At 49.4% G+C, this 12,504-nt stretch overlaps 1 protein-coding gene across 1 annotated transcript in view; it reads left to right on the top strand.

Moving 5' to 3' along the window:
• COL5A1 (collagen type V alpha 1 chain) overlaps nucleotides 1-12,504 on the top strand; it is a 136,325-nt gene that overhangs the window by 63,637 nt on the left and 60,184 nt on the right. The window contains exons 8-13 of the mRNA XM_030961684.1: nucleotides 24-176; nucleotides 459-515; nucleotides 5,290-5,331; nucleotides 5,531-5,593; nucleotides 9,943-10,017; nucleotides 10,733-10,825. Coding sequence (XP_030817544.1) covers nucleotides 24-176; nucleotides 459-515; nucleotides 5,290-5,331; nucleotides 5,531-5,593; nucleotides 9,943-10,017; nucleotides 10,733-10,825 — 483 coding nt within the window. The remainder of the gene's footprint in view (nucleotides 1-23; nucleotides 177-458; nucleotides 516-5,289; nucleotides 5,332-5,530; nucleotides 5,594-9,942; nucleotides 10,018-10,732; nucleotides 10,826-12,504) is intronic.

Raw genomic sequence — 12,504 nt, 5'->3', positions numbered from 1 at the left:
CATTGCTGCTCTTTCCTCTCCAGGCTGCCCAAGGAGGGGATGACCTGGATAAAGATTTCACTGAGGAAACCATAAAGGAATATGATGGGAATTATTATGAAAATTATTACGACCGGACAGCCTCTCCTGACATTGGCCCTGGCATGCCAGCCAACCAGGACACCATCTACGAAGGGGTGAGACGCTTCCTGCTCCATCCAGCAACATTCTGCTTCAAAATGTTGGTCCTTCCATAATTTGGAGCAGAATTAGTGCAAAAAAACCAGGATTCACCCACCTGAAAGTTGTGTTTAAACAAGGAAGAGCTGCCCTGGGTGTTTCCTACAGGATCCTCAGCAGGGTTGTGCCAGGATCTCCAGTTCCTGCTGGGATTGGTGGTGGTGATGATGATGATGATGATGATGATGATGGCAATGTCCTCTCTGACTGTCTGGTTTGTGTTTCCCTGTTTCCCACAGATTGGTGGCCCCCGGGGTGAGAAGGGGCAGAAGGGGGAACCTGCCATCATTGAGCCGGTAAGGAGCACCTGAGCTTGGGGTTTTGTTGCTTTTTCCCCACATGGAAAAAGGTGCAGAGAATTTGTTCTCCTTGGGACAGCTGGGAGGAAAACTCCCCATGAAAGAATTCCGTGGTTCATTGAATCTAAACCACTGTAATTATAGAATTTTATTTTAAAGCTTCAAGGGGCGACCTAAATCGTGAAGGAAGCGCAAGAATTCCCATGAAATCTCTCGTTTAGCAAAATAAAACCTGGGACTGGAGTGTTAGGCAGGGGGCAGCTCTCATCCCCCAGGAGTTTGGGAGCATCCAGGCTGTATCCTGCCCTGAGCTCCCAGCTTGGGGCTGCCTTTAATTGGGCCACCAATGGGAATAAAAGGGGTATAAAATAAATCCCTGCACAAAGCTGTGGAGAGGGATTGCTCCTGCGCCAGCTCCTGCACCAGCTCCACAGTCCCACCAGCTTTTCCTTTGTGAAACCCTTTTCCTTTGTGTTTCTGGCCTGATTTTGAGGTTGATTTTCCTTCTAAAGAACAATTCCAAGCTGTCTGTGCCCTCTGCAAAGCTGTGGGTGCCCACCCCAGCGCCCCGAGGTGGGGAAGGAGCCTCGTGGTGGGGCTGGCTCAGGGATTCCTGTGAGCAGAGCAAAAGGCTCTTGGTGAATTCCCATTTTCTCCCCTCTCTGTGTGCCAGGATGCCCAGGTGCCCCATTCCTGCTCCTCCCAGGCTGGAATTGGGGATCAGCTCCTCGCACCCACCTGCCCCAGCCCTGTCCCTGCGGGCTGAGCTCCTGCTGGCTGCACACCCACAGCTCAATTAACCTCATTTTCCTTGGCAGGGGGCCAGCACAGCACTTCCCATCATCCTCAGGCCATCATTTCCCTTTTAATTTTTCCTCCTTTTCCTCTTTCACCTGGAATTTCCGCAGGTGCTGGGGAGTGGAGCCAGGCAGAAGCTGGGGTGGCTTCAAAACTCCAATTTAGCCCCTTATAAAAACATTTCTGACCTTTCCTTCCTCCTCTTCCTTTCTGGGTCTCTCACTCTGCAAACAAAAGGAGGAGCCAGCGATTTCCTTATCAGAGGGGTGGGAAGGGAAGGGGGGCAGCCAGAGCCCACGAAGATGATGGCAGAAACCCAGCCTGAAAAGCTACAAAGCGAACAAAATAGTTAAGTTTAATCATCCAGAAAGAATTTGGCCGCCTTTGCTATTTCAAAACACTGGAGCATGGATGGCTTTTGCCAGAAAGTAAACAAGACCAAATGCTGCCTTGTCCTCTTGAGCAGGGAAATTCGGATTTGCTGCGCTCTTTAGCTCTTTTTTTTTTTCCCCAGTTTTTGGTGGGAGCTGCAGGAGAAGGGAAATAAAACCCAAGCACAAAGTTGGATTCTGGTGGATTTTTACTCCTTGCCTTTCAAACCCAGCTGTCCTTCAATCCTTGCTCTGTGCTGACACTTGCTGGAGGCAGCGGGGCAGGGCAGGGGCAGGAGGGATGGAGAGGAGGGACGCAGGGATCCCAAATATCCCAGCTGTGGGGCCACCAGGCTGCTGGCACCTCCTTAGAGCCCTCTGTCCTTTTGTGGGGACCCTGGTGCTCCCCTTTAGGGAGGGTTTGCTCAGCACTTCTGAATTGCAGCCGGATTTTGGGCTGGTTTTGGGATGTTGGCTTCACTTGTGGGTGGTGTCTGAAGTGGAGCCCTTGCCCTGTTTTCCCCTGGGACAATCCCAAATCCACGGTTGGCTTGCTCCCCTCAATGGGATCACCCCACTGGTGCTGTCCCTAAACCCTGCCATGTTCTCATGGCTCCCTTTGATGAACATCCATGGGAACACAGGAGGTTTCCTGCCAAGGACAATCTCCAGATGTCCCCAAGGCCCCAGCTCAACACAAACCAGCAGATAAATATGGGAAGATGCCAAGGATGTTTGCATCCCAAATGGGCCAATTATCCCTGACCCTTCCCCCTGGGGAGGAGTGTCCTGGGGAGCAGAGCCTTGGTGCTGTGTGTGCTCACAGCAGCCCCCCAAAAACCTCCTGTGTGGGCTGGGGATTCTCTGCACCCTGATTAATTGCTGGCTTAGAACCTGTCACACCAGAATGTGCCACCACTGGTCCCGAAAAGGATGGGTTTTGGGGTGTCCATATGCTGGGGTCTCAAGAAGATCCATCCAAAATCCATAATTTTGAAGTGTCTGTATGCTGGGATGGATTTTGGGGTGTCTGTATGCTGAGATCTCAAGGAGGATGGATTTGGGGTGTCCATGCGCTGAGATCTCAAGAAGATCCATCCAAAATCCATCATTTTGAGGTGTCTATATGCTGGGATGGATTTTGGGTTGTCCATATGTTGGGATTCCAAGGAGGATGGATTTTGGAGTGTCCATATGCTGGGATCTCAAGAAGATCCATCCAAAATCCATCATTTTGGAGTGTCTATATGCTGGGATGGATTTCGGGGCATCCATATGCTGAGATCTCAAGGAGGATGGGTTTTAGGGTGTCCATATGCTAGGAGCTCAACAAGGATGGATTTGGGGGTGTCCATGTGCTGAGATCTCAAGAAGATTCTTCCAAAATCCATCATTTTGGAGTGTCTGTATGCCGGGATGGATATTGGGGTGTCCATATGCTGAGATCCCAACAAGGATAGATTTTGGGTTGGTCATATGCTGGGATCTCAACAAGGATTGATTTTGGGGTGTCCATATGCTGAGATCTCAAGAAGATCCATCCAAAATCCATCATTTTGAGGTGTCTATATGCTGGGATGGATTTTGGGTTGTCCATATGTTGGGATTCCAAGGAGGATGGATTTTGGGGTGTCCCTGTGCTGGGATCTCAAGAAGATCCATCCAAAATCCATCATTTTGAAGTGTCTATATGCTGGGATGGATTTCGGGGCACCCATATGCTGAGATCTCAAGGAGGATGGGTTTTAGGGTGTCCATATGCTGGGAGCTCAACAAGGATGGATTTTGGGGTGTCCTTATGCTGGGATCTCAAGAAGATCCATCCAAAATCCTTCATTTTGGAGTGTCTGTATGCTGGGATGCATTTTGGGTTGTTCAAATGCTAGGATCTCAACAAGGATGGATTTTGGGGTGTCCATGTGCTGGGATCTCAACAAGGATGGATTTTGGGGTGTCCTTATGCTGGGATCTCAAGAAGATCCATCCAAAATCCATAATTTAGAAGTGTCTGTATGCTGGGATGGATTTTGGGTTGTTCACATGCTGGGATCTCAACAAGGATTGATTTTGGGTTGTCCATATGCTGAGATCTCAAGAAGATCCATCCAAAATCCATCATTTTGAGGTGTCTATATACTGGGATGGATTTTGGGTTGTCCATATGTTGGGATTCCAAGGAGGATGGATTTTGGTGTGTCCACGTGCTGGGATCTCAAGAAGATCCATCCAAAATCGATCATTTTGGGGTGTCCATGTGCTGGGATCTCTGGGCTTTCCCTGAGGACAGGCGTGTGGAACTCACCCCTAATTCCCACCCAGTGAAATATTTCCATGGCTGAAGCTGCAATGGACATGACCATGACCTGAATTCCTCCCGGTGAGGAGCTGCAGAACCTTTCCTGTGGTGGCAGCAGCAAATTCCCCCTCTCACATGCAGCTGCAGTGGGAGCCCAGATCTTCTCTGAGCTTTGAAACGCCGTGGTAACGAGTGTGGGCACCAGGAAAGGCAGAGAACAGAGCTGGCCGTGCATTTTTTGGTGCAGAAGCCCTGATGGAAGCAGGGCTGGGTCATGGCAGGCTGCTTTGGGTTATTTTTTGCTGCTCTGGGCTTTGGGAGTGTGGTTTTTGGGGCAGGAATGCCTGGATTTTCCTGCAGACATTTCAGATTCGTTCAGCTCGGCTGGAGTGGGGTCAGCTGAGGATTTTGGCACCAGAGCCTGAGAACGGTTTAGGGTGACCCCAAAGCAGCTCCTGCTGCTCATCCACAGATTTTTACAGGATTCCATCCCTTAGGAAAAATGCCCCTGTTTGCCACAGGTGAGCTGGGAATTGCTGACTCCACCAGAGCTGCCTTATCTCGGAGATAAAAGGGACAGAGAGCTCTTCCCAAACCATTCCCCTGATGCCTTCTGGAAAGCATTTCCAGGTGGATTGGGAGTTTCTTTCCTGCCTCTTACATACTCATGATGGGGAAAAAAAAACCAAAAAACCCAAACCTTAATTTTCCTGAGTGCATGATAGATCTGATCTAAAGTGATGACAAAATATTTGGATTGAAGAGGTTGGAGTAACAATATCCCAGAATTTTTCCCACACAGCGATTTCCTACGTTCACAGAGGAAATAACAGCGTGCAGTCTGCTGGAAAAAAATCACTTAAAAACCACCTTGCAGCTTGATTGCTAACTTCTTGTTAAGCTTTTTAGGGCTAGGAACAGCTTTTTTCCTCAAGCTCCAGCACCATCAAGGCTGGACAAAGTCCAGGATTTGCTTTTTCCCTGGCTCTGAGCACAGGGAGAAGGGGAAGGTGATGCTGGGGAAGGTGATGCTGTGCTGGGGCTGATGCGGGGAGTAAGGGCTGGCCTGTGGGATTTAAATACACATTATTTGGGATTTAAATACACATTATTTGGCTGTTCCATGATCCTCTGCACCTCTGGGAGAGGTCACCCAGAGGGAGTGCAAACCCTCCAGCTCTGGGATGTCTCCATGCAGCAGCAAGAGCTGAAATATTTAAGAACAGCTCAAGCCCTGGGCATTTCCCTGTGGACAAAAGCACTTTGAGGATGTGTCTAATCCCTGTTTTTCCTTCCTCTTGCTCAGGGAATGCTGGTGGAAGGCCCCCCTGGTCCTGAAGGCCCAGCAGTAAGTGGCATTTTCCCCCTGCTCCCCGGGCTCTGTTGCTCCCATCTGCCACGCACGTGCACAGAGGGAGCTTTGGGGTGGATTTTGTGGTGCAAAAAATAAACAGAGAGCTTTTCCTGCTGCTTGTATAAATCTGCTACAAATAATAACACATTTTCTTTGGTGGCTTAGGTTTTTTTTCCCCCCTTTTCTCTGCCAGGGCCTTCCAGGACCTCCAGGACCAACTGGACCCGTGGGCTTGATGGGTGACCCAGGGGAGAGGGTGAGTGCCCGTGGCTTTCTTCTCTTTGCTGGAGTTTGGGTGGGTTGGTGGGGCTGTGGGGTGTCCCTGGAGCCTTCAAATCCTGTTAAAATCCTGTTAAAATCCCGTTTATCCTGTGAGAGCAGCTCCCAAAGGGGTTCATGGTGGGATACAGGGCAGGGCCGGTTCCTGAGGTGCTGGGGCATTCCCGTGGCACTGTCCCCAGCCTGGGCACTGCCTTTGTTTTAGGTCAGGTTCTTTGCTGCCTCCTTGGCTGCTGCATTCCCCCTTTTCCCCTGGAGCAGTGCTGGGAGGACCCTCCCCTGCATTGCACTGTTCCTGACGGAGCAGAAATCCCATTTCTGGTGCCTGGGACATGACTGAGGACGAGGGGCCCTGCCTGAGCTCCATCCATCTCTGCCTGCCAGCTCAGGAAGTGAATCCAGGCTCAGCCCTGGGGGCTCCTGGGCCTGGCTTAACCCTTGTGGCCCTGCACTGCTGCACACAGGGAGCTCTGCAGCCTGGGTTCACAGAGGGGGGGTGAGCTGGGCATGGTTTGCATCTCTCAGTGGTCCAGGGCAAACCCTAAAAATCCTTTTTTGGCTTCTGAGTATTGCCAGGGTGCTGGTTTTCCCTGCCTGTCCTGGTTTGCATCTCTCAGTGGTCCAGGATGAGCCCAAAAAGTCCTCATATGGATTTTGAATATTTCCAGGGTGCTGTTTTCCCTGTGGCTTCATCCCTTTCTTGGTTTGCATCTCTCAGGGGTCCAGGACGAGCCCTAAAAATCCTCATTTGGCTTCTGAATAATTCCAGGGTGCTGTTTGCCCTGTGGCCTCATCCCTGTTGTGGTTTGCATCTTTCAGTGGTCCCCTAAAAATCCTTATTTGTCTTCTGAATATTTCCAGGGTGCTGTTTCTCCCTGCCTGTCCTGGTTTGCATCTCTCAGTGGTCCAGGGAGAGCCCTAAAATCCTTTGGCTTCTGAGTATTTCCAGGGTGCTGTTTTTCCCTGTCTTGCTTGTCTCCAGCGTGTGATGCTCAGCTCTCCCTTCTCCTCCTGCGTTCCTGGCAGGCTGGATGCTGGCCCTGGGGACAGGGGACACTCCTCCTGTCATCTGTCCAGGCAGATGCAGATATTTGCTGGCCAAGCTCCTTTGGAACAGCCCTGCAAAGCCCAGCAGCAGCAGCAGGCACTCTGGGAGGAATAATTTGCATTCTAGGACAGGCTGCAGCAGTGTCCAGAACAGAGTGTAACCCAGCACAGGGCGCAGAGAGAAGTGATGAACTCACTGCGACTGTATTAAAACCCTCCTTTTCAATTAGAGCAGCTCCTCTTTTAATTTGTTTATTATTAACCCTGAGAGTGTAGCTCATGCATTTACATGACCCTTCCCTGGGTACAGTGAGGAACATTCCCTCTGCCTGCATCTGATAAAGACATTTTTTATCTGCTCCCAGGCAGGTGCAATGAATTAACAGCCCCACAATAGCCAGCTCTGTTAATATTGGCCAACGCTCGTTTAGCTCTGGTTTATTCATTGTAAAAAAAAAAAAAAGAAAGAGCTTTATTTATTTAAAGCTTCTTCCACGATCAGGAGGCACAGAGGAGTTTGTGTCAGCAGCAGAGCTGAGGAGCAGCCTGGGTGTGGGAGGCTCCAGAGGGCTCAGGATGCTTTGGGATGACTTAGGCAGCAGTGGGAAGGAGGAAATATGGCACTGAGGAGAGCAGAGAGCTGTTCCATGGGGGCTCCAGCCTGCGAGGAAGGAAGTGGGGAAATGTGTTGTTTGGAAGGGGGTGAGCTGCAGCATTGGAGCAAACTGCAGCTCCCTCACCCAGCCCGGGCTTGGTTGGAAATTTGGGGGTCTGGGTGCTCTGGGGAAGGCTCATCACAAAATATCTTCACCTTCCAAAGCCATCAGCCACTGAATCCCAAGGGAATCACTCCCCTGAGCGCAGTTCTAACCCTCAGAAGTGCAAAAAGATCCCTAAAAAGGATCCCTTAAAAAAATCCTGATTTGGCTTCTGAGTGCTTCCAGGGTGCTGCTTTTTGCAGCTGCTCCTTTAACTCAGAGACCCCCAAAACTGCAAGAAACATCTCCTATGATGTAATTTTCTGGCCAGGGCTGAAAAACAACCAGGGAGATAGAGACACTTGGTGAATGCTGAGGCTCCTGAGTGCTTCCAGGGTGCTGCTTTTCCCAAATGCTCCCTTAACTCAGAGACCCTCAAAATTGCAAGAAACATCTCCTATGATGTAATTTTCACAAAAAAAAAAAAAAAAAACAAAACCAAAAACAACCAGGGAGAGACCCTTGGTGAATGCTGAGGCTCAGCACCGTGGTCCCACACAGACACCCCCAGGTTTCAGTTTAACCCTTCCATGGCAGTGTTACCCCAGGGTTTGCGTTTCAGAGCACTGCAAAAAAAAAAGCAAGTTGAAGTCCCCATCCATGCCTGGCTGCTGTATATCAGCAAATCCCCATTTCCATAAGGAGAGGCACGCAGATTTACACCCAGCCCCTGGCAGGCTGCATTTCTTCCCAGGCATTCATGAATTTAAATTTCCAAAGTGCTTTATGGGTTTGATTTTCCTGTGTTTCATTGCTCACCCCCCCCCTCACCCTCTGCTGATCCATTCCACCAGGAAAAGACCTCCCACACCCAGCCTGAAACAAAAAGAGGCATTTATGGATAAAAGCACTGCATCAGTGCTTGTCAGGAGAGATAAACAAGCTCAGCCCTGCTCCATCGTAGGCAGGGCTGGAGTTATAGGAGGAGAGGGAGAGAAAAGAAGGTTTATCATACAAAACAAGCCTGGCCTAAATGATTTGTGCCATTTCTGCTCCAACAGAAGGGTCTGGGATGGGATCTCAGTGAGGTCCAAGGCTCTGGTGTGGGCCAGGCTGAGCAAACTGTGGCTGTCCAGCCTGCCTGGAGAAATGGATGCTCTGGAGAGTTCAGCAAATTTCCCCTGGGATTTTTCCTGGTGTTTTCCTGCTGCCCCAGCCCTGGGAGCAGCTTTGTCAATCCTGGCTGCTCATGGTGCCTTGTCCTCGTGGGGCTGGGGACAGGGCTGGGGCAGCTCCTCACCCCGCCAGGGCTGGGCTCTGATTCCTGCTGGAAACTTCAGCCTGAGTGGTTTGGGGTTTGTTTTTTTTTTTTTTTTTTTAAGGGGAGGGAATGAGGGAATTGTGAAGTTGGACATGGAAGAAGAGGGAGCAGAGAGATGTGGGGTGGGGAGATCTTGCTGGAAGGGTGTGGGGCAAGGATAATGCACCAGATATTTTGGTTTGGCGCTCTGTTGGGTTGTTTTATTCGAATATTCTGGGTTTTAGGCACTTTGTTGCCTATTTGTCTTTCCCACCTTTACCCACCTCATTTGTGGGGTGGCCTTTGGACTTTCTGACCTTTTAGTGTCCCCCTGCTTGAGATTTGTGGCAGGATTTTGTATCTATATTTTTTCTTTGGGTCTGAACAGGCTGCAGGCAGGTTGAGGAGAGCAAGAACTGCAAAAATGTTCATTGCTTGCCCTTCCAAGAGAGTCAGTTTTGATATACATTGATTTATTGGTGTTTCCTAACTAAAGGAGTAGCCAAGTCCTCAATCCCAACCTGCTGGCCACAAAAGGAGCACTGGGGCTTTTTTGGCCTTACTGGGATGTGGTCAAATCCCTGTTGCCTTAAACTGCTGTGAAAATTGCAATTAACCACACACATTGATGTCACCCTCATTTGCATATGGGATCAGTGGGATGAGGAGGAAATCTGGGTTAACCTCAACTTTTTGCCAGGGAAAATTGGCCATATTTGGTTTTTTTATGGCTTCATCAATAGATCTTTGACTGCCCACTCGTTGCTTTAGTGCCAGTTAAAGATCCTCCTCTCTGTGGAGATCCATGGATTTGGGCTGATTTACAGCCCCTGACAGGAACGCTCCACTGGAGCTGGAAGGAGCCTCAAAGGACTAAAATAATTAAAATTTAAAAAAAAAGAAGAGAGAAAAATAAAATTACCCAGCTGATTGAGCATGTGCAGGAATTAATTTATCTCCCTCCATTTTTCTCTCACAGAGTTAGGAAGTTTCATCTATTTTGGTTTTTTAATAGATTTTAACAGATCCAACTCTAAACGTTGATTCTGTTATCTTAGGGCATGTCAGGGACTTGGATTCCTCCAAAACTGCACGAGGCAGACCCAGGAAATAGCAGGGGCAGGATGGGAGAGGAGGGAATTAAGAAAATTGAAGAAAAATCGGGATTCCCACCAACTCACTCCCTGTCATGACAATATCCTGACATAACCACAGTTGTTAGTGTATGGACAGAACCAAAACGATATTTTAGAAGTTTATTTTAATTTCTTCCTCTTTCAGGGCCCACCTGGACGCCCAGGTCTCCCAGGAGCTGATGGATTGCCAGGACCACCAGGGACAATGCTTATGCTGCCTGTGAGTACAAACAGAACTAAAAAAGGTTTTAAATTTAAATGAGTCAGGTTTCCTGGTTTTGCTGGTGTTTAATGCCCCTTCTTGCAGAAATATCCCATCTCCTTTACCCCAAAGACACGTTTTCCTTGAGATAAAAGGTGGATCTAGATGGTTCCTATTGTAAATTGACTTTTTGCAAAGCACTGGAGCTCCTTCATTAGTCATAAGCACAGACAGGTTAAAATTACCAGAAGTGATGGATAATTATAAAAATCATGGAATATCCCAAGGTGGAAGGGACCCACCAGGGTTATTGAGTCCAGCTCCTGGCTCTGCACAGGACAAGCCCAGGGGTTACTGGGATGGACTGGGATGGGCTAGGATGGGCTGGGAGGGTTGGGATGGACTGGGATGGGTTGGGATGGGCTGGGAGAGCTGGGATGGGATGGGATGGGATGGGATGGGATGGGATGGGATGGGATGGGATGGGATGGGATGGGATGGGATGGGATGGGATGGGATGGGAGAGCTGGGATGGGATGGGCTGGGAGAGCTGGGATGGGATGGGTTGGGATGGGCTGGGATGGGCTGGGGTAGGTTTAGGGTTAGGGTTAGGGTTTAGGATGGACTGGGATGGGCTCAGGGCAGCCGTGCTGAATGGAGCTGCTCAGGCTCAGGCTGGGCAGGCTGCAGGGACAGAGCTGTGACCTGTTTTTCCCCACCTTGTTCCCACCAGTTCCGCTTCAGCGGCGGAGGCGACGCCGGCTCCAAGGGACCCATGGTGTCAGCCCAGGAGGCACAGGCCCAGGCCATCCTGCAGCAGGCCAGGGTGAGTGCTGCCAGCTGGGAGAGCCTGCCATGGCCCTCTGCAGCCGCCTGCAGCAGCACAATGAACCTCTCACACCTCTGCGACCACCTCGGCCCCGCGCGGTGCGGAGCATCAGGAATGGGGCGTCACGCCATGATTACTGTGATCCAGTGGAGCCAAATTTATTATCCCCAAAAGGGCCATATTTATAAAAAGTTTCTACTGCCCACACATTTCTAGCTAATTGGTTAATCCTAGCTGTTCGCCCATCTAAAATAGAATGGTGATTGGATCTTTTAATTTTTCACGTGCCTTGCTGTGGTCGTCTGGCCCACTCATTGCTTCTCTTTTTTTCTCACTTTCCCAAACTTGCTGACAAACTTGCTCAGTCCTGATGATTCCTCTTTTTCTTGTATCTTTCTCAAGGATATACCACCCCATTTCTGAACATGTCATTATCCATTGTGAACGTGTCCATTGTCCATAGTTACCAGCAGGCTGGGTTGTGCATAGGCTGAATGTGGCCACTGTCCTGCAAAAACTCCTCAACCTCCAAAAAATCCTCAACAGTCCCCAGTGCTGCTGGTGGAACCTCTCACCTGCCACAGGGTTGCACCTGCATGATTTGGGGTTTTTATTAACCACCAGCTGATGGAAAGCTGGCTTTAATTTCCTGCACACCTCTGGCAGACCCGCTGGCTTTGGCGTATTTTTATTTTGAGGGTCCCTATAAGCAGCTGTGCTCAAAACATTTTCTTATTTTTGTATGGTTTTCCCCCCAGTAAATCCTCATAATGAAACCAATGTCACAGGTAGAAGCTGCTCCCAGAATCTCAACAGGCAGATTTGTAATTTCATGTATTTATTTGGGAATACATGGTGACCATCCCTGGAACATTTCTTTCCTCGGATGGCCTTATTGATTGATGTCCAAATCATCCCTGGCTCGCTGGTGAGACAAGATTGGCACATTCCCAGCACAGCTCCTGCTCCCTGCCTGGATGGACACCTCAGTGGGAAAGGCTTTGCCCTCATCTCTTCAAAATAAAACTGCATTTTTAGCCAGTGGAGCTCTGAAATTGTTCTCCCCTGGTGCTCGTGGGAGCTTTCCTGAGTGCTGATGCTAAAAACCAGAGACTGGGAACCCCACAGCTCCCAGACTGCTCTGTTTGCCCCAAAGGGACCCAATTCTGCTGCAAACACACCCTTGCCATGAAAGAGAACATTTTTTAGGGTGGCAGTTCCCAAAGGGACACAGCTTTGGGGCTGTTTTATTTGGGGCAGCTGCAGAGCCCACATCTGGCTGCAGCTGGGGTGTGTGGCTGGAGCTGCTTTGTCGCTCTGAGCTGTCTGCAGATTTTAAAACAGATTTCTTGGGGCTAAAATAAGCTAAAAACTCAATTTATTTCACCTTTATATGGGATAAAATCCATTGGGATCTCCCCCCATGGGTGGCACCTTCCCCTGGTGGGTTTTTAACGAGGTGTTTGCCTTAGCTGAGAATTTTCTGCTTTCCATCCTTTTCCAAATGAGCTGGATTGGAGTTTTCACAGATTCAGGCAGAGTTCTGATCCTCCCAGCCACTGCATTTTCCTGTCCATTAACCTTGTACTGCCAATAATATCCTGGATTATGTTCCTGGTGTTACCTTGTCATTCTTAATTTCCAGCCTGCCCAGAGTTTTTCCATCAGCGTTTTAT

Source organism: Camarhynchus parvulus, chromosome 17, assembly GCF_901933205.1.
Source record: "Camarhynchus parvulus chromosome 17, STF_HiC, whole genome shotgun sequence".
In the NCBI taxonomy this organism is placed as follows: Eukaryota; Metazoa; Chordata; class Aves; order Passeriformes; family Thraupidae; genus Camarhynchus; species Camarhynchus parvulus.
Note: the sequence above shows the minus strand (reverse complement) of the source record. Positions and strands in the feature narration are given on the sequence as shown.